Source organism: Melampsora larici-populina (genome assembly GCF_000204055.1).
Source record: "Melampsora larici-populina 98AG31 unplaced genomic scaffold MELLAscaffold_12, whole genome shotgun sequence".
NCBI lineage: Eukaryota > Fungi > Basidiomycota > Pucciniomycetes > Pucciniales > Melampsoraceae > Melampsora > Melampsora laricis-populina.
Genome location: NW_006768776.1, coordinates 683,831 through 704,626, shown reverse-complemented (window position 1 = coordinate 704,626; position 20,796 = coordinate 683,831). Strand labels below are relative to the sequence as shown.

The 20,796-nt window shown below is 40.1% G+C and overlaps 4 protein-coding genes across 4 annotated transcripts; 3 read left to right on the top strand and 1 right to left on the bottom strand.

Moving 5' to 3' along the window:
• Positions 1-652: 652 nt before the first annotated feature.
• MELLADRAFT_61976 (uncharacterized protein) lies at positions 653-1,775 on the top strand (the record flags this gene model as incomplete). Its single annotated transcript, XM_007408489.1, has 3 exons — positions 653-1,217; positions 1,294-1,586; positions 1,629-1,775. The coding sequence occupies 3 exons, from the start codon at positions 653-655 to the stop codon at positions 1,773-1,775; spliced, it is 1,005 nt and encodes a 334-aa protein (XP_007408551.1).
• Positions 1,776-3,877: 2,102 nt separating this feature from the next.
• Positions 3,878-5,156, bottom strand: MELLADRAFT_84954 (uncharacterized protein; the record flags this gene model as incomplete). Its single annotated transcript, XM_007408314.1, has 4 exons — positions 3,878-3,981; positions 4,092-4,121; positions 4,190-4,555; positions 4,625-5,156. The coding sequence occupies 4 exons, from the start codon at positions 5,154-5,156 to the stop codon at positions 3,878-3,880; spliced, it is 1,032 nt and encodes a 343-aa protein (XP_007408376.1).
• Positions 5,157-8,208: 3,052 nt separating this feature from the next.
• MELLADRAFT_84953 (uncharacterized protein) lies at positions 8,209-10,922 on the top strand (the record flags this gene model as incomplete). Its single annotated transcript, XM_007408490.1, has 10 exons — positions 8,209-8,345; positions 8,418-8,599; positions 8,674-8,726; positions 8,811-9,126; positions 9,293-9,504; positions 9,563-9,625; positions 9,806-9,964; positions 10,044-10,200; positions 10,348-10,799; positions 10,866-10,922. The coding sequence occupies 10 exons, from the start codon at positions 8,209-8,211 to the stop codon at positions 10,920-10,922; spliced, it is 1,788 nt and encodes a 595-aa protein (XP_007408552.1).
• Positions 10,923-15,546: 4,624 nt separating this feature from the next.
• Positions 15,547-17,379, top strand: MELLADRAFT_84952 (uncharacterized protein; the record flags this gene model as incomplete). Its single annotated transcript, XM_007408491.1, has 6 exons — positions 15,547-15,811; positions 15,895-16,168; positions 16,225-16,355; positions 16,435-16,539; positions 16,622-16,993; positions 17,066-17,379. 6 exons carry the CDS (start codon positions 15,547-15,549, stop codon positions 17,377-17,379), a joined length of 1,461 nt encoding a protein of 486 aa, XP_007408553.1.
• Positions 17,380-20,796: the final 3,417 nt, after the last annotated feature.

Genomic DNA, 20,796 nt, shown 5'->3' with positions numbered 1-20,796 from the left:
GTTGGAGTAAATCAATGACATATGTTAAAGATTATATCATTTCATTACATGTACTATGTTACTCAATACCTTTTGTCTAATAATATTAACCTAACCAAGTTATGTATTGCATGAATTAGTATATCATATCTTGTTGTTCTGAAAACTTTCTTTCTCTTTTCTCTATCACTTTCGAAAGTTTTCACACTAAACAACCATCTTATCACCATAACACTCTCTCCGGACTAATAGTTCTTCTTTCCTGTTATACTGATAAGCGTGTTGTTGTTTCTGATCAGGTATGATTATATTGCTCATGTTTTCTTTATGATTTGTTTATGATAAAAGTAATAGAACATCACTTTAGAAAGTTTTCACACTAAACAACCATCTTATCACCATAACACTCTCTCCGGACTAATAGTTCTTCTTTCCTGTTATACTGATAAGCGTGTTGTTGTTTCTGATCAGGATTCTGAGAATCCTTTATTCCTCCCATCCCTGCTCACGCTAATGCCTGGCAATCTCTTCAACATGACACTAAACAATTAATTCAAATCGACTCTCTAATCAGCCGAATGGATTGTCTTCCGCCCAAAACCCAAGCCTTACTCTTTGACCGCTTCATACAAGACTGTGAAGTTGCTCACAATGTCTTGTCCAATACACGTCAATGATTCAACAAGAATACCCCACCCATCACTCAAAAACCTCTACATCATCAAACACCTCCCAAACAGTCGGCACTACCACACATCCCCCTGTTCTCCAATCCCCCCATTCCACCCAACAAGACAAACCTTCACAACAAACTCAAATCGTACAAGGGCTTCCACCACCCCAGCGAGTACACCCCACTCTCAAAGGTGTTCATGTCGATCCAGAACTCAAAGATCACAGTGGGCCTCCTATTCAATCCGATTGCTCCAGCACCTCTCATCGAGCGGATGAACTTCACATTATCAATTTGTTGAGTCCCAGAAAAAAAAAGAAAGAACCAGCCATCCTTGGAAATGATGAGCCCTCGTCAAAGGAAGAAGTCCATGACACCAAAATGCAAGAACTGTCACATCTGAATCACAATACAGTTACTTCAGCCAAAGATCCATTGATTGGGAAGGAAGGTCTCCCGAATTATGAGCAAGAAGCATCATCAAGCCCTATAAATCACAAAGGCGCTCTCAACACTGACACACTAGCACCAGGATTACATTTGGAAGCCACTGCAACTGAAAATCGTAAGTGTCTTCCCTAGACAACTACGTTTCGTCTAGGATTTGAACGCATCCATCAGCTAACTCAAGACCTTCACAGATTCTTCTGATCAATCCAATACACCGTCAAAGCAAGAACCAAACCAGTCAATTCACTCCAAGGATATTGGTCCAAGTGGTGATCTTAAACAAACCTCACAGCTAGATCTACCACCTCAGGACAATCCACTTCCAGTTATCAACAAAAATGACTCCCCGATTGTTGATACCATTCAACCAAGGGCAAAATATTGCAAGCGCAAGATTGACAATGTCCCCCCTCAGCTCCCACAACAAGTTTCTGCACGCCGCATAGCTGCTGAGAGCAAGAAGTTATTAGCTCAGAATCCAATGGTATATCATTAACTTTTCCAATTGTGACCACCACATACATAGATTAAGATTAGATCATACTTTGCCGCCGCCGTAGATTTCATCAGGAGAAGAAACGGGCAGTGTGACAACGGCTCTCCACACCACCTTGTTGACATCGACTGTACCAAAGTGTTCAGGATCTGTGGTCAATCCTATACTCAAGAATGAGCAGTTAAAAAAAGCTGAGGTAATTCTATGCCCATCTACTTTGAAGCGTGGTCAGCTCCTCACTGATTATTTTCTTTGAGCAGGCCACAAAACACATGTCCACAGAACAATTGAAAGAGAGCAAATAGATTGAGGCATCAGTGTTGAAGGTAATCCATATCCTTTCAATGGTAATTATAGATCATACCGACTGATTCATTTACTTACATTTGATAGCAGAAATGGCCCTTCCTCAAATATGTACCTCGGTACTTATTTCCTTTCATCAAGGCTACAAACAACGTGCCTAAGGATGGTCTTTGCACATTCTCAACAGTCGCAATATCCCTTGGTCAAAATGTAGACAATGCATCATTAGTTCAAAAACAGCTTTCTCAACATGTTCACTCAAATTACGGCTGGTACAAGGAAAACTTGCCGAAAATGTCTCTGGAGCTTGACATCACCAGGGTGACCACAATATTGGACTCCACTGCTTCAATAGCATTGCCTGATGATTGGTATCCCATGCCCTCCGGTGGTTTGAACAGCTCTTCCAACAGCCTATCTAAAGTGATATTTCCATGTTTTTCGCCACTCAATACAACAATCTCTCCAATAATCATGGCTTTCATTGACCAACAACACTTCATACCGCTTGAAGTATTGCAAAGCAACAAGTTACCAATTCCTTTTGTCCATCCAGAGTGGAATGATTTGTGTGACCCTGTGGCCCGCAATTGGAATGAATTATACACACATAACATAGGAATATTTTCTGGCGTAAAATGGCAACGGGATTGGATAGTTGATGAAACACGTCCACCTTGTCACAAATTGGTGTCCGTAGCTTCTGATACCGAGTGACGCTTGTCCATGTAAATGTATTTTAATTCTCACATTTATATATTTAACATTTACTAGTCCATAAAATAGTGTTTGTTATGTACATGGTGAAAGTATTGTTTTGTCTGTTAATGAAAACATATTGATTTGTTGATGAGAATTGAACAACCATAGCCCATAATTTTTTGTTAATGAAATTTGTAGAAATTTGTACTACAAGCGTGAATCATAGATAGCATGCAACAAAAACAAATCTCTTCAAAACTTAAACACATGTTTTGCAGTTTCACAAACTTGCAGGTGTTCATTTCCCCCTAACTGTATGTAAACTTTGCAGTTGGGTGTAAGTCATTCCCACAATTTCACTCCAGTATGAATGTTCTTTCCCACCTGGGGGAAAGGATTTCCCACAATGTTGCCTGAGTTTGCAAACCATTCCCACCTGTGTGCAAAACATTCCCACCTGTGTGCAAACCATTCCCACCTGTGTGAAAACCTATTCCCACCTGTGTGAACCCCATTCCCACCTGGGTGAAAGTCATTCCCACTTGTGTGAACCACATTCCCACCTGGGTGAAAACCATTCCCACGCTTCCCACCTGAGTGAAAATTGTTCCCACATGGGTGAAAAAGTTATTTCCTACATAGGTGAAACAGTAATTCCCACAACTCCACCTAATGAGAATAGATTTTCTAACCTGGGTGAAAGTCTTTCCCACGGTTTCACCAGAGTGTGAACTGTTTCTTCCACAGGGTGAAAAATATTTTCCCACATGGGTGAAAGTCATTTCCAGCCGTGTGATTTTCATCTCACTATTTCTACCTGTGGGGAAAGGTTTTTCACCAAGTTTAACCCATGGAGTCTTGAGGAATTTCACACATTTGCTGTGATTTTTCCATCTGGGTGGAAACTTATTTTTCCATATGAGCAAAAGGCATTTTCAGCAGTGTGAATCTACTTCTTACTATCCCCACCTGTGGGGAAGAGGGTTTTCACCAAGTTTCACTCATGGAGCCCATTTTTAACACACAGGGTGAACATTAAAAAAAGAAAAGTTTGTAAAACTGTTCAATTTCTTTCTTGGAATCAATCTAAATCAATCTCATCTGAGTTCATTTTTTCATTTTTTATTCAATCAATCTAAATCACAAATTCTTATGTCTTTTTTTGCTTCTCTGAGTTCTTTTTTTTCTTTTTTTCTACTTCATCCTCATATGATTTTACACGCATCTGGCAATATTTTAACCACTCTTTCTCTCTCATGGTTTTCTTCTTCTCAGAAAGGAACTGGATACTTTGACCCAAAGACTCCGAAATCTGACAGGAGGAACCATACCTGGTCACCTGACACAATTTGTGTTTTGTCACACTTCCATCTGGCTTGAAAGACTGCAACTCCGTGGTATAATGGAGAATCTATGGGTATTGAAAAGTTAGATTTGTCAACAAAAAACTAAATCTCTTCACTCAGCTGGGTGAATGAAACTCACAGTCGTGTCCCATATCATTTCTACCACTCCCTCACATAGGTAAAAAGGGACACATATTCCAAATTCCTCAACACAAAATGTAGAACCCTTTGAATTACCTAGATTCTTTTCTTTTGCCTTTTCATGAGGTCGGCCTGTCTTCCGATTCGCAAGGAAAAACATCCCAAAACTATACCTTGTACGATCATGATCCAAATGAGCTTCATTGTAGAATCCGTCACAGGTAACTACTAGGTTTGATGCAAAGACCTTGCCATTTTGAGTATACTGCCATTTGGCATTGTGAAATCCTGGGACATCGGCTTCGGAAGCCAAGTCCAGATTTGTTTGAAAGACAAACATTGAGAGTGAGCCAAAGTGCTTGGCCCAGAAGTCGTGAATCCGATGAAATTGTTCCATACGCTTTTGATCACTTTGAATTCGCTCATCAATGGCGGATCCGAAAGAGCTGATACTGTAAACACCTGAAGATATTAAGCAAGAATGAGCATCTGACTGACTTGAGCAGATCATAGAGACAGAAACAATCACACCTGCTGATTTACATTTTTCACAACCTCCTCTCCACCCACAGCACCCCATAAAACCAGTGTAACTTTCATCATCCTTGATACCTTGAATTGAATTATGCAATTTAAAATTATTGCAGGCACGAGCATGAAGGGAAGTAGTTGATATTGAGTGAGCAAACTTCTCTTTCAACTTATCCTCCATTGTGGCACATGGGTTACATTGGACAATTAATACTACATTTAGGGTCTTCTTATCCACAACAACCACAGTTCCTTCTTTGATGTGGATCGGTTTGTAAGGTCCAAGATCTGGTTGATCCTTCAAGCTATAGCGGAAAATAAAGACAGTGTCGGAAGGAAGCCCTAGCTCTCTAGCAAGTTTAGCTTTGAGAGTGGTTCTATTGATGTGTTTACAAGGGAGAGGACGTCCAATATGTACCTCCTTTCTATACCTAGCCTTCCCTTCAAAATAGCATTTTGATGTTTCAAATTTCCAATTTGGTACTTGCATACCGGCTGCTTTTTTTGCGCTTTCAGATCTTGCACATCCCATTCTGAGGATTACAAGTGATATTATTGTTAGAGAATTGATAGAACAAGAGCGTCGAGGGAGATACTTACCTAGACAGTGACTCCAATATACTAAGTCCAAAAGGAAAGAAATTTCCACGACAACCAAGAGGGACGACCACAAGATCCTAAAGAAGTAGAGATCACAAAGCAATTGTAAGCTAGGTTGATAATTAAATAGAGCAAATTGACAAAAAGAGTTGTCAGATTTAAAGTAACCTCTAACACAACCAATCAAACCAAAGAAGCAAAAACTTTCCAGCAGAACGCAAGACCCCAAATCGTAGAACGGAGTCAAACAAACAGGGTCAAGCAAAGCAACTGGGATGGAATTGGATTAAATGGTCGAAATGTAAAAGAGGACGTGGGACGAGTAGGTATTGATCGATCCAGTCAATTGAGTTGATTGAGTGGGTTGTGATCGAGTGTGATGTGTCGTAAGAAAAAACTATAATCAATTGAAAGGAAGCTTGTAATAAAACACAAGTTAGACAATCTAGTTACCTACCGATCGATCTATTGATTAGAATGAGTGAGATGGATATTGGGAATGTGGGTGCTAAGAAAATGTGAGTGAGTTGGTGAGTGAAAACGATCAAAAGGAAGCTTCTAATCAAACAAAAGTTAGACAATTTAGTTACCTACCAATCAATTGATTGAGGAGACAAGGACTAGGAAGCTTCTAATCAAACACAAGTTAGACAATTTAGTTAACTACCGCTCAATTGATCGAGGAGACAAGGACTCTATCAAAAGATACCCAAGGAAAAGAAGATGATCAGTTCGAAGAGCTTAGTGAAATGAAGAATTGACATTGAAATCACTAACCCTGTTTGAAATATACTAAACAAGATCAATCAATCGATGACAATCAAGTTACTTTCTTGTATTCGAAAGTCTTTTTTTGATTGAGAGTATAATCAAAATGTCTTTTGATTGAGAATTGATGTCAAGATACGATGAGAGTAGAGAGAAAGAATCAGATATCAAGTTTACCTGAGAAGATTGATTGAAAGTAGAAACTGATAGAAAAGAGTCTCATTCAAAAGAAAAAATTGGAAAAAGTAGGCGACATACTGATCAAAACTTTCTGACAAAGTCTCTGAAGATCTGATTTTAGAATGGGATTACCTCATCAATGAAGAAAAGTAAGATTAGTTGGTTTGATGAGTGATTGAAAGGTTGAAGAACTGACTGATGGGTGATGAGAGTTAGATATATTAAAGTCGTTTGTTCAAAAATAAGACAAGGCTGAAGTTCAAATGTATGTACCCGGAAGAGATGTATCAGTTCAGATGGTTTCATCGAATCAGTTAGGGTAAAAGTGTGGCCTACAACCATCAGACCCTTACAGCACACGTCAATTGGCTGACCAATCAGGGCATGGAATAGGTTAAGTTAGGTTTGGGCTGGCTGTCGCGTGCTGCAAGGAGGACACACACGCCGGGGCCATCATGCTCCCGGTTCCCACACATGTACCAAATTAATAGTGTAATCATCACCATTGATCACCATCTTGGTGACAAACACATTTGTCATTATGATGGTGATCAAATGATACCAGAAATTATAATCACTGATATTCCCTGACATCTTACTTCTATATTTCAGAAAGACAGTGAAGTTGACGTGTGAGGGCCATAATGTACCCTGGTTGACATGGTTTGGATAATAAACAGATGATTCATGATCTCAGTGTCTCAAGAGGAGAACATTCATTACTTGTAAGCTTGGTTTGAAGGAATATCACATATTTATTTTAATATGTAGTCTCTTTCATGTTCTTATGGGCTCATTTGGGCACCATTGGTTAATTGAAAGCTTTTTGGGGGTATATCACATAATTATTATACATGGTATAAGTTGCTTTATGAGTGCCAGATTATAATCTTCTAATATATTTACTTGTAATCTTTGTTTGAAGAGATAATAAAACCCATTATCTATAGAGGGTATACTCTATAAATAATAGAAATGGTGTATGGAGTGCCAGAATATAACCTGGTCTTTTCTATGACATGCTAGGTCATATTATCATAGTATGATGTATCTTTCATATAAAAGTTGTCTCAATTTGACAACTTTTTCAGATTATCACATATACATTTGAGTCTTGCCACTTGTAAAATCTGTTGAATATAAATTGAGAAAACATCACAAGTGGTGAATATTCCTTTTGTTGGTCAGAATATCACATATATATTTCAATCTTCTGTTGAATATAAGTTGAGAAATCATCACAAGTGGTGAATTCACAATTTGTTGGTCAGAATATCACATATACATTTCAATCTTCCCACTTACAAAATCTGTTGAACATGAGATGAGAAATCATCACAAGTGGTGAATATTACTTCTTCTTAATAGTCAAAACCTTACTCCCCCTTCATATTAAACCAAACCAACCGTGTGTTTATCAAAGTGAGAAACACAGGGTGGCTTTGCCTATGTAACACACCTGAGCACTTATGTACTTATCTAATGACATAAGGTGATACAGATGAACCTATCACACAATGGGGTTTGATATACCCACCCAAGATGATACATCATCCTAAGAAGGATCTTGGGTGGGTTCAAAATTTGGCTAAGTCACACTTTCCTTAAGGGCACCCTCATGTTGCTGAAGATGGCACTGAGTCACCACACCCACCTAATATTATGCCTACCCACCCACCAAACCTAACATACACCACCAGTGCCGGTGTACCCATACGCTACAACTCATACCTCATCATCACATCCTCAACCCACCCTGTATCAGAATGTTACCACCCAACAATCTTTCATACCGGACCACTCACAAACCCACCCGCTCAAAGCAGTTTCACACCCACCCACCCGTACTACCTACCCAGTACAACATACACATATAATTTTAGCCTCATACCTACCCACCAAATCCCAAACCCTACCGCCCCCAAGGTTTCACCCCTACCCCCCTTTAAATCCTCATACTTGCATTGAAAACCCTGTCCGTCACAGCTTTACCTTGCTCAGCGCTTACCACCAATCCACCATCACCTCTCATCCCAATGACATCAAACGTATTGAACTCAGCAAACCCTCCTACCCTCCAGCCACCCCCACCCAACCTCGTCGCACCAGACCTTCCCAAAATGGAGGCTTTACTTCACCAACATGCAGAGGCTATTGGATTTAAGATCATTAGGTGATCTTTGTTGCCAAGCCGCATTTGATATGCCTGCCATTGATCAGGCCCAAAGCCCTCCAACACCTCTAGGTCTCAGAAGACCAATTGCCCGTTTTCAATCACTGCCTACGAAATCGTGGACAATGACCTAGCACCCAAACCTTCAGCAGATTGTTCTCAACGAGCATACCACTACGGCTCTACCACCAGTCGGCAGCTGGATGATTCGCATCAAACATCCCAACCACAACCACCCTCCCATTGGCTCAGAGGTAAGTTTTTTTTCTACCTAACAATTTCAAGTCCAACTCACACCTTGTCTCTACACCACTTACTCAGAACACAGATAATCCCGGTAAAAGTGAGAGTGTCTCTGTCATCAAGCAACAATCTGCTGCGGTGAGCAATCGGTCCTATGCCTCGAACTCTTCAACCATGCCATAACGCTTTACACTTACTTACTCTTGGCTCTTACATGTGTAGATCTCGAACAAGTTATCATGCCTTACACCAACCAATCGATCACAAGCCCTTGCCAAAATACAACAAATTCTTGACAAGTATCCACCAATATCTGTCACCCTTCAACCATGCAGCCCACATCCAACACCAGCACCCCTTTCCCAAGGTCTCCCATTAGGAGGAGCTCTTCCTACTTGTTCTACGTCTCTTCCTGCCAAACAATCATATCTTCTCCTGATCGATCGTATCTTCCTCCCGACTCAACATCAAGTTCAGTCCCTCCTTTACCTTTACCTGCGACGACAAGAATCAAGAATGTCAAACAGAAGCAAAAGAAGTGAGCTCCAACATGTCTTCCTGTCAACTCAACATTGCTTCCTGTCGACTCAACATCACTTTCTGTCGACTCAATATCACTTTCTGTCGACTTGGCTTCAAATGCAGTCCCGGTTTCCACTGAAACATCCAGCTTTGCCATTGTAAAAAAAAGTGCAAGAAGAAAGCTCCAGCTCTCTCCAATGTGGTGTTGCATACACCAAACCTACCCAAGCCACGCCCATCCCTTGCTCAAACCGTCTCATCTAAACTATCCTCAATAAGACTACAGGCTGTCCCACCATCTTACCTCGTGAAATCAGCCAGACCCACCAGCGTACCCGACATAAACCAAACCCTGATTCTCCAGGGATTGGTCGATTATGATTCAGACGGTTTTGTGAGCCTCACTCCCCATCCCACTTAGACTAGTACCTACTAACCTTCACCCACCTTAGCCTACACCAGCTGCTGCGCCAGGAACACCTGCCACTCATGCTCTCGACTCGGACAACTGCCTGGTGAGTTATTTCAAAAAAATCATGAGGCAGCTCAAGTGATGACTTTGTACTCTTGCAGCCATCACCAGGTTTGATTCTGCTACCGGAGCCTTTGGTGCAATTTTGAAGTCTCTTCTTTAATCAATCTGGCTGAGAGATCATTGCACGCTAACCTTTGTGTAATGTTTTATTGTACTGCAGCAGCTGCCCCCTGATGGCAACAAAGACGCAGATGCAAGCTTTGATATGGGTGTGTTGCTCCCACCTCCCACGGCCCCCACAAACATGCAAGCCGTATCAACAGAGAAAGCGGACACGACTGTCACAACTGTCACCATACCCCCTTCCCTTTCAATTGATGTCAGTCCAATCTTTACCACTATGGACTTCCCTGAAATCCAGTGACTTACAGTGTGACCTACTCTCCAAGAGTAACAAGCGAGCCAAACCAAAGGTGGATTCAAAGCTAGCCACAGGTGGTCCACAAACCGCAGTACGTAGGTCTAACAGGAGGCACAAAGACAATGCGGACATTTCCTTAGACACTGAAACTGGCCCATGTCGGTCTAACCGCACCCGGAACACCAAAAAAGTGTGTAAGTTCAGCTTCACCAACCCGCCATTTGTTATTATGTACTAATGTCCTACCTATATCACCCAGGATCCTCGTGTCCCACAATGGCTACACCAATATATCATATCTGTATCTGACCCAAATCCTGACGGTCACTGTGGATACCGAGCTATTGCTATGAGCCTGGGGCGCTCCGAGGACGAATGGCTATTGGTTTGCAAGGAGCTCATTGCTGAATTGCGTTCAAAGCAAAAATTCTACACTTCCCACTTCAAAAAACGCAACAGAGGATATGGGGGCGTTGCAGAGCACATGTCAGCCATTCACACCGAACGCAATGAGGTCCTCCAATATCCTGAGCTTTGGCTCAATTCGACTCAAATGTTGTACCTCATTGCTACAACATACAAAACCTTATTCTGTGTATACGACAAAGACCACAGCTTTTCCGCCCTACCACTTGATTGTCCAGTAAACGACAATAAACCAATTTTTCTTGCTTATCATCATGAGAGTCGCCATTTCTTGTCTCTTTCTCTACCTTACCCTCATCCCACTGTTCCCATTCCAAAGCCGTGGACCGAGTGGCATAATCTTGCTTTACCTCAAGCCCTTGATTGGGTAAGAGTATTCAATGACCAATTTTGTATGTTTCAACATGTAATCACCCCAATAATCCGTGCACAGAAACCACTGTTGCATTCCTCCACCAATTCTGTTGTTGTTGTGTCCGATTCTGAGTAGTGTTTTATCATTTGTGCTTCTTGAATTGAAATGTAAACATCTTGATATGTGGAAGTTTTCAAAAGACTTTTGCTAAAAATGCGCGCTTATACACACCAACATTAGCTCGGCTGTAGTGTGTACAGTACACTGTGTCTCAACCCACAGGTTGTATTGAAAACTTCAAAATTTTCACCTTGTCTTGAAACCTCCACACCACCACAACACCGACACCTCCAATCGTCCCAATCGTTCCACATTTCATCCATCCACACCCACTTTGTAACAGGCCATTAGTTTTCAAACTTTCTCATTGTCCACGCAAAACTGTAAGTTCTAAGTTCACTTTACTTGTGTTAGATTCTCATCGTTTCATCTCCTGATTTTGACAAACTATCTCATCCTGCAGATCTACATTACCTCGTGTCAAATCCCGCTCAAACACTCAATGCCGAGATTCGAAGGAGTCCACCAAGCTTTCAATGCGGCCAAACCTCCCAAGAGCAAAGCTCAAAGGAAGCACTTTGCTTGCATGGCGGCAGCTGTCCGAGCACGCACCGCCACACCAGCTGCCTTACCTACGCCAAACCTCGTTCCGGGCCTTGATGGTGGTGGTGAACTGAACGCGGACATCAATCCTCACTACCACTACCAGCATAAAGTAATTTTCCCCAGTAAAAAATGAATACATTTAGAGCAAAAAATGATTGAAAATGCATTTGAACAGCATTTGATCAGCATTAAATCAGCATTACAGTTGACTCCCTCGAAATCCATATCCCTCTAATCCCATACTTCCAGCTAACCCATAGAAATTTGGGTCCATAAAATTTATGGGCGGGGAAAAGTAGCCCAAAACCCATACCTCGCACTATTCCCATGACCCATAGGTTTTTTGCAGTAAACCTAGGTCAAAAGCCATAACCAAAATTTGCCACAGCTTGAAAAAAACCTGCATCCTTGTGTATTTTTCAGCATAGCCAGTCTCAAAATGCTTCCAAAAGACCTTTTGCAATTCAGCATGTCAGATATCAAAACAGGTTTCAATGCCCTACAAACAGAGAATAACAAAAGATTCAAGCCTCTCAAGCAACCTATCAGTGGAGGGAAGAAATTGTTGTAGACAGATACAAGGCTCATAGACTGTGCTGGAAAGGTAAAGAGTTGTTTTGGGGAAGATCATAGCATAATAAAATGCGGCTAAGGCTGCCATTCAACTCAACAATGATGAGCTGAAGAGACTTGAACTTTTGGTATGTTAATCCAAGTACAAACGGAATGGTTGCAATCATCTAAGACTGTGTGCCACTTTGCTGCAATCTATTCCAAGTTGAATATGAAGAAATGATTTTTTTGATTGGCTTGTTAATTTTTTTTATCTCCCTCTTCACCCATACTTTGCCTGCCAAACCTTAATCTATGGGTTATGAGGGAGATCCTCCAAAACCATACACCCATAAAACCCATAGTTTTGGGCTTCCATAGAATGGTATGGGTTTTGAAGGAGTTGACTGTATTCAGCATTAAATGAGCATTTTTGATTAAAAATGCGTTAAATGTAATCATTTTTTCCTTGGGAAAATTACCTTTTGCTGGGAGTGTACCTCGATCAACCTCCTCCTGCCTTCATAGATGACATCCAGCGCGCTAGGATTGAAGACAAGTATGAACAACAAGCGCTTCTCTTAGAGCGCTCGGCACAGGAAATGTTCTATGCTTACATAGAATGTCATTTCCAAACGTCGGATTGGGGTGATCCGTCCAAGTGGAACCTTGATCTGAAGCCAGGATGCGCTTGTCCTCCTTCAAGTTGGCGGGTTCAAGCTATTGATCTTGTTGACCTTTTATGTAAGTGGCATTTCATACTTGACCTCCCCCCTCTTCAAACTTCAGATACAATGAAATGGGATATCAAACTTACAAATACCTACCCAGATCGAACAAAGTCAGAAGTTAGGTTTTGCAAATGCCAAAAAAGCAATCAAACTTGCCTGATATACATGGGGTATATTGGTCGTTCCCCGAAATATCCAGAGACTGCGTTCTCCATCCGGCTGCTTTGTTTTTTCCATGTTGTTTGGAAGTTTTGCACGGTCCGGGTGGACCCTTTTACTCAAGCCCTGGACGGATTCCTAGATGCTTTCAATCCTTTGATTCTCACCAAGAACGACCAGGTTAGTCTGTCATTTCAGTGGGAATATCTTCTATATGCTACATACCTTTATATGCTGAAATACTTGTTTCTAGCCTCGTCGATGGCATACTCCATTTCGATGGGCCATTGATGCCTATCAAAAGATGCTGACTGCAACCGAGTCAGCATTGGATATCAAATTGGTGCTGTCATCTCGTGAAAAGCTCACTGAAAATTGCCCACAATGTTTTGGGCCCCCCATGCAAAGTCTTATTGCAGGCAAACCAGATATAGTCGTGTGCCTTGATGAGAATTTCCAGCACAGACGTCATATTGCTGCTGGGCAGAAAGCTGCTAAGACCGTTGTGGTAATCAAAAGTATTCAAGAGACAAATACACAATTCATTTTTAGTTTTATTTTTTTTATTTTATTATTTTATCATTTTATTTTATCATATTTCATTTTATTTCATTTTGTTTTTATATGTTACATGTTCATTTTTGAGTGTAATGGTTATGTGTAGGGAGTGTAGTGTAAAATGAAGCCAAAAGTCGAAATTATGGGTTTAGAACTTATGTGTAGTTGGGTGGTTTATGGGTTATGTAGAGTATACAGGTCTGAAGTTGGAATTTCGAAAATTATGGGTTTTAATAGTTATGTTTAAAGATATGTATGGGTTTAATGAGTTATGTAGAGGAATCATGGTTTTGAAGTATGGGTTTAAATAAGGCTAAATTTCGAAAATCCAACAACTCAGACAGATGGTGGTAAACTGGGGTAGTGGTAAACTGGGGTGGTAAACTGAAAAAGCAAGCAGGGATCACTTTGAAAGATGGATTCATGGGATCATCAAACAACAGCATTGGCAAATTAAACATTACATATGAAAAGAGTGGATTAGAAACTCGAAAATGACTTTCAAAATCATAAAAAAGTGCTATTTTCAATCATATAACTTTGATTTTAGGGTACCACAGCATCTTATCAGCCTAGAAATAAGTTGGGAAGGGGTATATTTTCGCATATGAACATGAAAAATCAATTATAAACCATATACATCATCATCAGTGGTAATATCAGGTGGTAAACTGGGTAAATTCAATTTCGAGTATTTTCACATAAAATCGAATTTCATTTTAAGGGTACAACCAATAGAGTTAGAGTTTAGCTTGGCTGAGCACAGTTGTAGAGCGGAAGCAGACCTTTTTTTCTGTCTATTCAGATTTTTGATACAGTCCCTATTTCTTATCTTAATTCAGCTTTGAAGGGAAAATGGCGGAAATTTGGGTTTTTGTGGTAAACAGCTAAGTAATAGTGCTGCTTGTGAGCTTGAAAGTTTGAAGATTGTCAATGTGTGTGCGCTGAATCTGTCTATCAACTTTATTTTGGGGGTTCATTGAGAGTTATTGTGTGAAAAAGTTGTATGAAGGTGAATTTCGAGTTTGAGGGGTGTTTTTTGTCTTATCTTTTTTTTTGTGTGTGTTTCAATTTTGATATAGTCAAGTGTCTCTTTTCTTCCCCTTTGGGAGCCTTTTAGTTATCAAAAATAATTACTAGATTTTTAGAATAAGCTTTTATTTTTTATTATTATCATTCAGGTAAACAACTAATGAGAGTTGGAATTTTATAATAATAAGACCCTTATTCATCTTTTAATTAATTTCTTGTTGAGTTGTAAGCTCATTTGCTCATTTGGAAGGTGCCTGAGTGCGCCTAGATTGTGCTATTTTTGAAGTTATTGTCCTATTTCAGCCTGGTTCTTATTAATCCAAAGACTTGTAGGTCTTAAATTTAATTCATCAGTAATCAAAGTCCCTGTTTAAGAAGGGCATTTCTTTCTTTGTTTGAAGTCTTTCAATTCAACATCTCAAGACTTATTTCTCTTTTGATTGTGTGTGTTTGTTGATTTGTGTCTTCATTCATCCCCTTCTTGGCTCTGCTTTCAGCTGTGTACTGAAAGAGTTCTACACTGTCACCAACATGCTGGACAGCTTTCTACCAGAAGCGCAAGTCACTCGCATGGAACAACGACTAGCTGGCCATTCTGAAAATGATATTTTAAGTTTCAATATTATACATTATATAATGTGATTCCCCAAACTGAAAGTGCTCATTGTTTTCAGGATGGGTGTGCTGATCCACACACCGCTGCCAATGACCAATGGGGCAAGGCTCACTGGGGCAGATGTGACGAAGCGGGCTTGATGGCGATGGTCTGCCGTCATGATCACCCCTTACATTTTGCAAACATCGTGCAGAGTGGCGAGAAGTGAGTAATTCCACTCACTACATCAGAACATCAACTGACATCTTGACTTTCTGATTGCACCGGTAGACTACACTACAGCTACCGCTTGATTGAATGGTTTCTTGATTTGACTGACGATGAAAAGATTGGGTTCCTATATGACGTAGGTTGTACAATGGAAAAGGGAATTGCAAATGTCAGTGACATCTTCGGTTAAAAGACAGATTTTTCCAGCTACTGACCCTTTGAAATCTAGCGTGGCATGTTTGAGCAGGAGCGGCTTCAGGACCGATTGAAGTTTGGAACTTCTGTCTTCCACGCATACGCCCATCGCTGGCCATGTCAATTGCAGTGGAATCCAAGGAAAAACCAAGGCTGGGGTCGTTCCGACGGTGAAGGATCTGAGCAAGTTTGGGCTGTACTGGACCCTTTAGTTAGCACGGAGAGGTACTCGACCAAACAGCATTGCATGGATGCTATTCACATGCGAGCTGCTCACTTCCATTCAAACCTTCGCCATTCAGCTGGTATGTCCAGGCCCAGCCGCCATAACACATGACAGGTTTTTTTGGAATGTGAAAGTTTATTGGCTGTTTTTCCTTTGTTTCAGTGGATTCTTTGAATCCCAAACGCAAGGACACAATTAAACGTCTTGAGGAGGCGTCGCAAGCTCTCAACAACATAGCTCTGACCCACCGCAACCGTGATGTTACCTTCTTCAAGAATAAGTGGGAAGAACAAAAAGCTAGGCAGCTAGAGGAGATGACCGAGTCCAAGGCAGAAAAGAGGGAGCGCCTTGAAATGATGCTGGCTTTAGAGGAGGAGTTGGTTCAGGCGAGGACAGTACACCTTGCTTTGAGATGTTGCATCCACTTTTTGGTTATGTATGTTGAATCTAAAACAGGGATCGACTCAAGGCTCTCCAAAAAAAGCGCCGAAGAGCAAGAACGCATGCTGAAAAGAATGAACTGATGTCATTGCCGACATTGGTGGCTGACATAGAAGAGCAAACCAAAAACTTTGCGACCGCCCTTGGAGGTGAAGAGTTTCAAAACCTCGCTGGGGCTACTTGTAAGTTTACACTCTTGCAATGTTCAAGATTTTTCATATTGAAGTGCGTGACTCCTTCGTGTTCCATCCACACAACAAGGCAACCAAGAGAATGCGGTCCTGTCCTTAGCTATTGCAAGGGGGAACCTCTACGAAGCCAAAGTGGGCCTTGTGGAAGCAAGGCTGCGTCGGCACCGGCACTCTGGTAAATCCCATATCTCATGTCTATATTCCTCGCGATAACAAACTAATACCTTATGATGTGATATTTTGGACTACCTATGTAGGAGCCCGTCAACAACAATACATTGCAAAGCATCTACGGAACAGAACCAGCAACGTCCGTGTCAAGTATAATACGTATAAGAGGCAGGTAGATAAATATGTAGATGATTATCCAGACGCTAATCCACCACATTTGCCTGAGCTGGGTGAGATCATGACAATGGAGATGGATGATGATTTCTGGAACCGCGGCGAAATCAAACAGGAAGCTGGTGAAGAGGGTGAGATAACTCGCTTAGGCATCAACAGCTTCTTAACTCAGCGTAGTTCGCGAGAAGAGCTACGACGAATTGCACGTGAAGCTCATCAGATGACAGCATGGTCCAACATGTACTATGGTCGCATAGTATCCCTCAAACACAAAGTTGATCAAGGTGAGAACCTTCCACTCCCCATCCTGGTAGTAGTCTATTGCCAGCGCAGCAGAACTGACATATATCTTGTAGCTGTTGGAGCAGTCCAAGTTATGCTGTTGTCACTTCATAGCATCGTGAAGAAACAGGCATGCAACCTATGGAAGAGATGGGGCTTTGATCTTCAAAAAGAACTTCAAGAAACATCCACCTATGTCAATGTTGATAATGATCATTACAAGAAAATGAAAGACGATTTTGAGAAGGTAACTGATTGGGCAGAGGAGGAGTGGAGAATGCTGGCTGGGAAGCCAGCCTTACGTGCTGAGGAGCCAGACATGTTTGAGCAAGAAGAAGACCTATTATATGAACAGTTGTACGAAAATTTTGGGGAACTCAGAGTATAAATTATGGTTAAAATGTCTCATATTGAATATAACACATGTCATTCCTGAACTGAACACCCACTATCAATGTTTATTTCATTTGAGTATCTATGGAGTTTGAGGTGTTTGGTTTTTTTACCATGAGAGAGACTACATGAAGAAGTATTGGATCCAATCTGGTAGCTTGTCCCAGCTAATTTAACGTCTTATACATGAGCTACTGACACATCAGTATTCACTATGAACTGGCAAAAACCACGCTTATGAATGCACTGATACATGGGCCTCACATTTTACCTTGCACTATCTGATTAATCACCAAAGTGAACAATTTGGTATGATCATATTTACTTATGAGGTTGTTTTTCAATTTAATTTGCCATCAGAATCTATGAGTGATTGGATTGAGTATCATCCAATGTGCACAAGTTATAACCTCAGTCTCACAGTTTACAATTGGCCAAGGATGCACTTCATGAACAACAAAGTGAACATATTTTGGCCGGGATTTAAAACCAGGAAGCAATGTGTTCACTTTGATGTTCAGTTTAGTGATGTTAATTAATATTGGTAACAATATTAAAATGAATCTTATCAAACATATTTGTCAATTAAATTTAAATTGAAGGTTTAATAAAGAACATTGTACAAAGAGTAAAAGTACAATCGGTAAAAGTCAAATTGATGGAGTTTTACAAGTGATAGGTTGTTGAGGATTTAAAAAGGTTTGATATACACTGAGTAATTGATGATAGCGGATTTTAGACTTTCCATCTTTATGGCCGGAAGAAGGACAGAAAAGATCAAGAAGTTTGGTGTAGCTTTGTTTCTGATTGAGCTTTCTATAGCGTTTTGATAAATAATCACAACTTCACCAAAGATCAGATCTGGATCCAGTGGAATTGTTGGATGTTGATGGTCTATCAAGTTGCAACAAAGGAGGGATACCTTTGAAATAAAAAGGTACTTGTCAAGGGGACAATTGACCCCTTTGAACTAGCGGAAATCTTGCAAATTTGGTTGACTTGTACTTGTTGGTGCTCTGGTGGAAGACGAGTGTTGCAGAATAGGTTGTGCATGTTGGCATCCAATGGCTTGCATGCAACTCTATTCATGACTTAGAATTCTATCCAAAGTCATGTTATACATTGTCAATATATGAAAACTAAATGAAAACCAAATAACATGCTTCCTAATGCATGCTCCTTATTATCCTATGAAGCCAAATAATTGATGACTCATGTTTTGTTGCATCACATGAGTCATCAATTCCCAGATTCCACGACAGACTTGCAGCACTCAACTCTCATTGTATATATATATATCAACATGGGTGACATTGTTATTAACAATATTTCTGACCCACAATCTTTATATCCGCATTATATGTGTTAGTTTACCTACATGAAGCAAACCATAATGAATTAAGTTTGTCTTCGCCAAAGCCCTTTCATGAAGGACATAAACCGCACTGTAATTCCCACATGGAATTCATTCCATGCTTCTGACACATGTTGTTTGTTTATCAATACAAATTAAGTCCTGATCTTCATAGATAAGCATAGATTGTGTATTTATAACTGGGCCAACCCAAATCAACTTGGATTTAGTCTTTACCCTGAACCCCAAGAACATCTTCTTCTTTCATCATTCATCATTTTCAACTTCGTGGAGATTCAACAAAGATGGAAACAACCAACACAACTAAAGAAGCACAAGAACCGTAAGTCAGACATCTTTATTTACAAACAAATCCTCATTCCAAAAACCAACTCGTGTGGTCTCCTTGCAGTGATGACTCAAGAAAAACATTAGCAGCAATCATTGATCATGAACAAATTACCATGGTCAAATTAACACCATCACCAAGCTCGACAATAGCATCCATCCAATCATGGATTGAATGTTTATCAAAACAACCTTACAACTTACTGCCACCTAGGTTCATAGATAAGACTCAATAATGCGATGAAAATGATCAAGCATTATTGATCTATACAAACATAAGTGATCAATTGATTACACAATTATATGATTCAATGAAAGAATTAAATCAAACCAGATACCATCCATTAGATGATCAATGGTTGATCCCCATTGGAAATGAACACTGGCGAATGGCACCAGTCCATTTTAAATTCATTAGTTCAGGTTATTTCACCTCTTCAGTTTTAGGAATGCATTCATCTTGAGATCTTTTATCTCGTGATTCACATCAAGAGAACAGATTGTGTTATATAGATAGCAGGATGATATATAGATAGCAAGCTGTATATAGATAACAAGAACATATTGAGTGAACATGGGATAAGTTCTTATTATGTATGTTGGAAAGAAGAAAATATCTATGTTATCCCTCCAGTTTGTCTTATGTTGTCCAGTATTTGTCACATTTACACATTCAAAAGTTCAATAAAACAATAACTGTCATACAAGATATTAAATGTATATGGTTCTGTACTTTTCTTCATGCAATGATAACTAACTTAGATGATGTCAATTTGCTTTCTCATCATCAATATAACACAAAAGTTATATTAATTTAGGCCGTTGCTATTTGCAGCCCACACAAAAACCATGTAGGCGCTGTCCAAAATGCGCCTACATGCCTTTTTCCCACGAAAAAGCGCCTACATACAGCCTGTAGGCGCTTTTTCCTTTACAAATGACGCCTACAGGCTGGAAAACCAATGTAGGCGTCATTTGTATACGCCTACATTTCAAAAATGAAATGTAGGCATCATTTTTATACGCCTACATATGTGGGCGCACGGAAATTACACCTACATTTTATTTTTTCGACTGTAGGCGTAATTTGGGTGCACCTACATTTGTAGGCGCTTGAATTTTACGCCTACTTCCCTTTTTTTGCATGTAGGCGCTCAGAAATTGCGCCTACAGCTATTCAGACGCGTGGGAACGCGCCTACACGTGTGTGTACGTGGAAGTTTGGTCAAACTTCACGTACACATCCACTGATATAGAGGCCCCTTGACTCCTTTCCCCCCTTTTCCACTCTAGAACACGGACTTTGAACTTTTTCAACCCTCCACCCTTCAAAAAATCATCAACTTCGAAGTTTTAAAGCTAGTCACGCCAGGTTTTCACTCTTCACATCAAATTAAAATGAAAAACAACAACTTCAACAACAACAACAACCAAATCCCTACGGGTGATTTTAAACCTTTCAACAATACCAATCAGATGAATAATCATAACAACAATTTCAACAGTTTACAACATGATCAAATGAATAATATAAACAACAATTTAAATCAAAACTTCAGTAATCAAATGATGAATAATATGAATCATATGATGAATAATAATAATCATATGATGATGAATAATAATAATCAGATGTTCAATAATCATAATAATCATTTATTCAACAATAATCAACAAATTCCATCAAACCATCAAGGTTCCTTAATGATG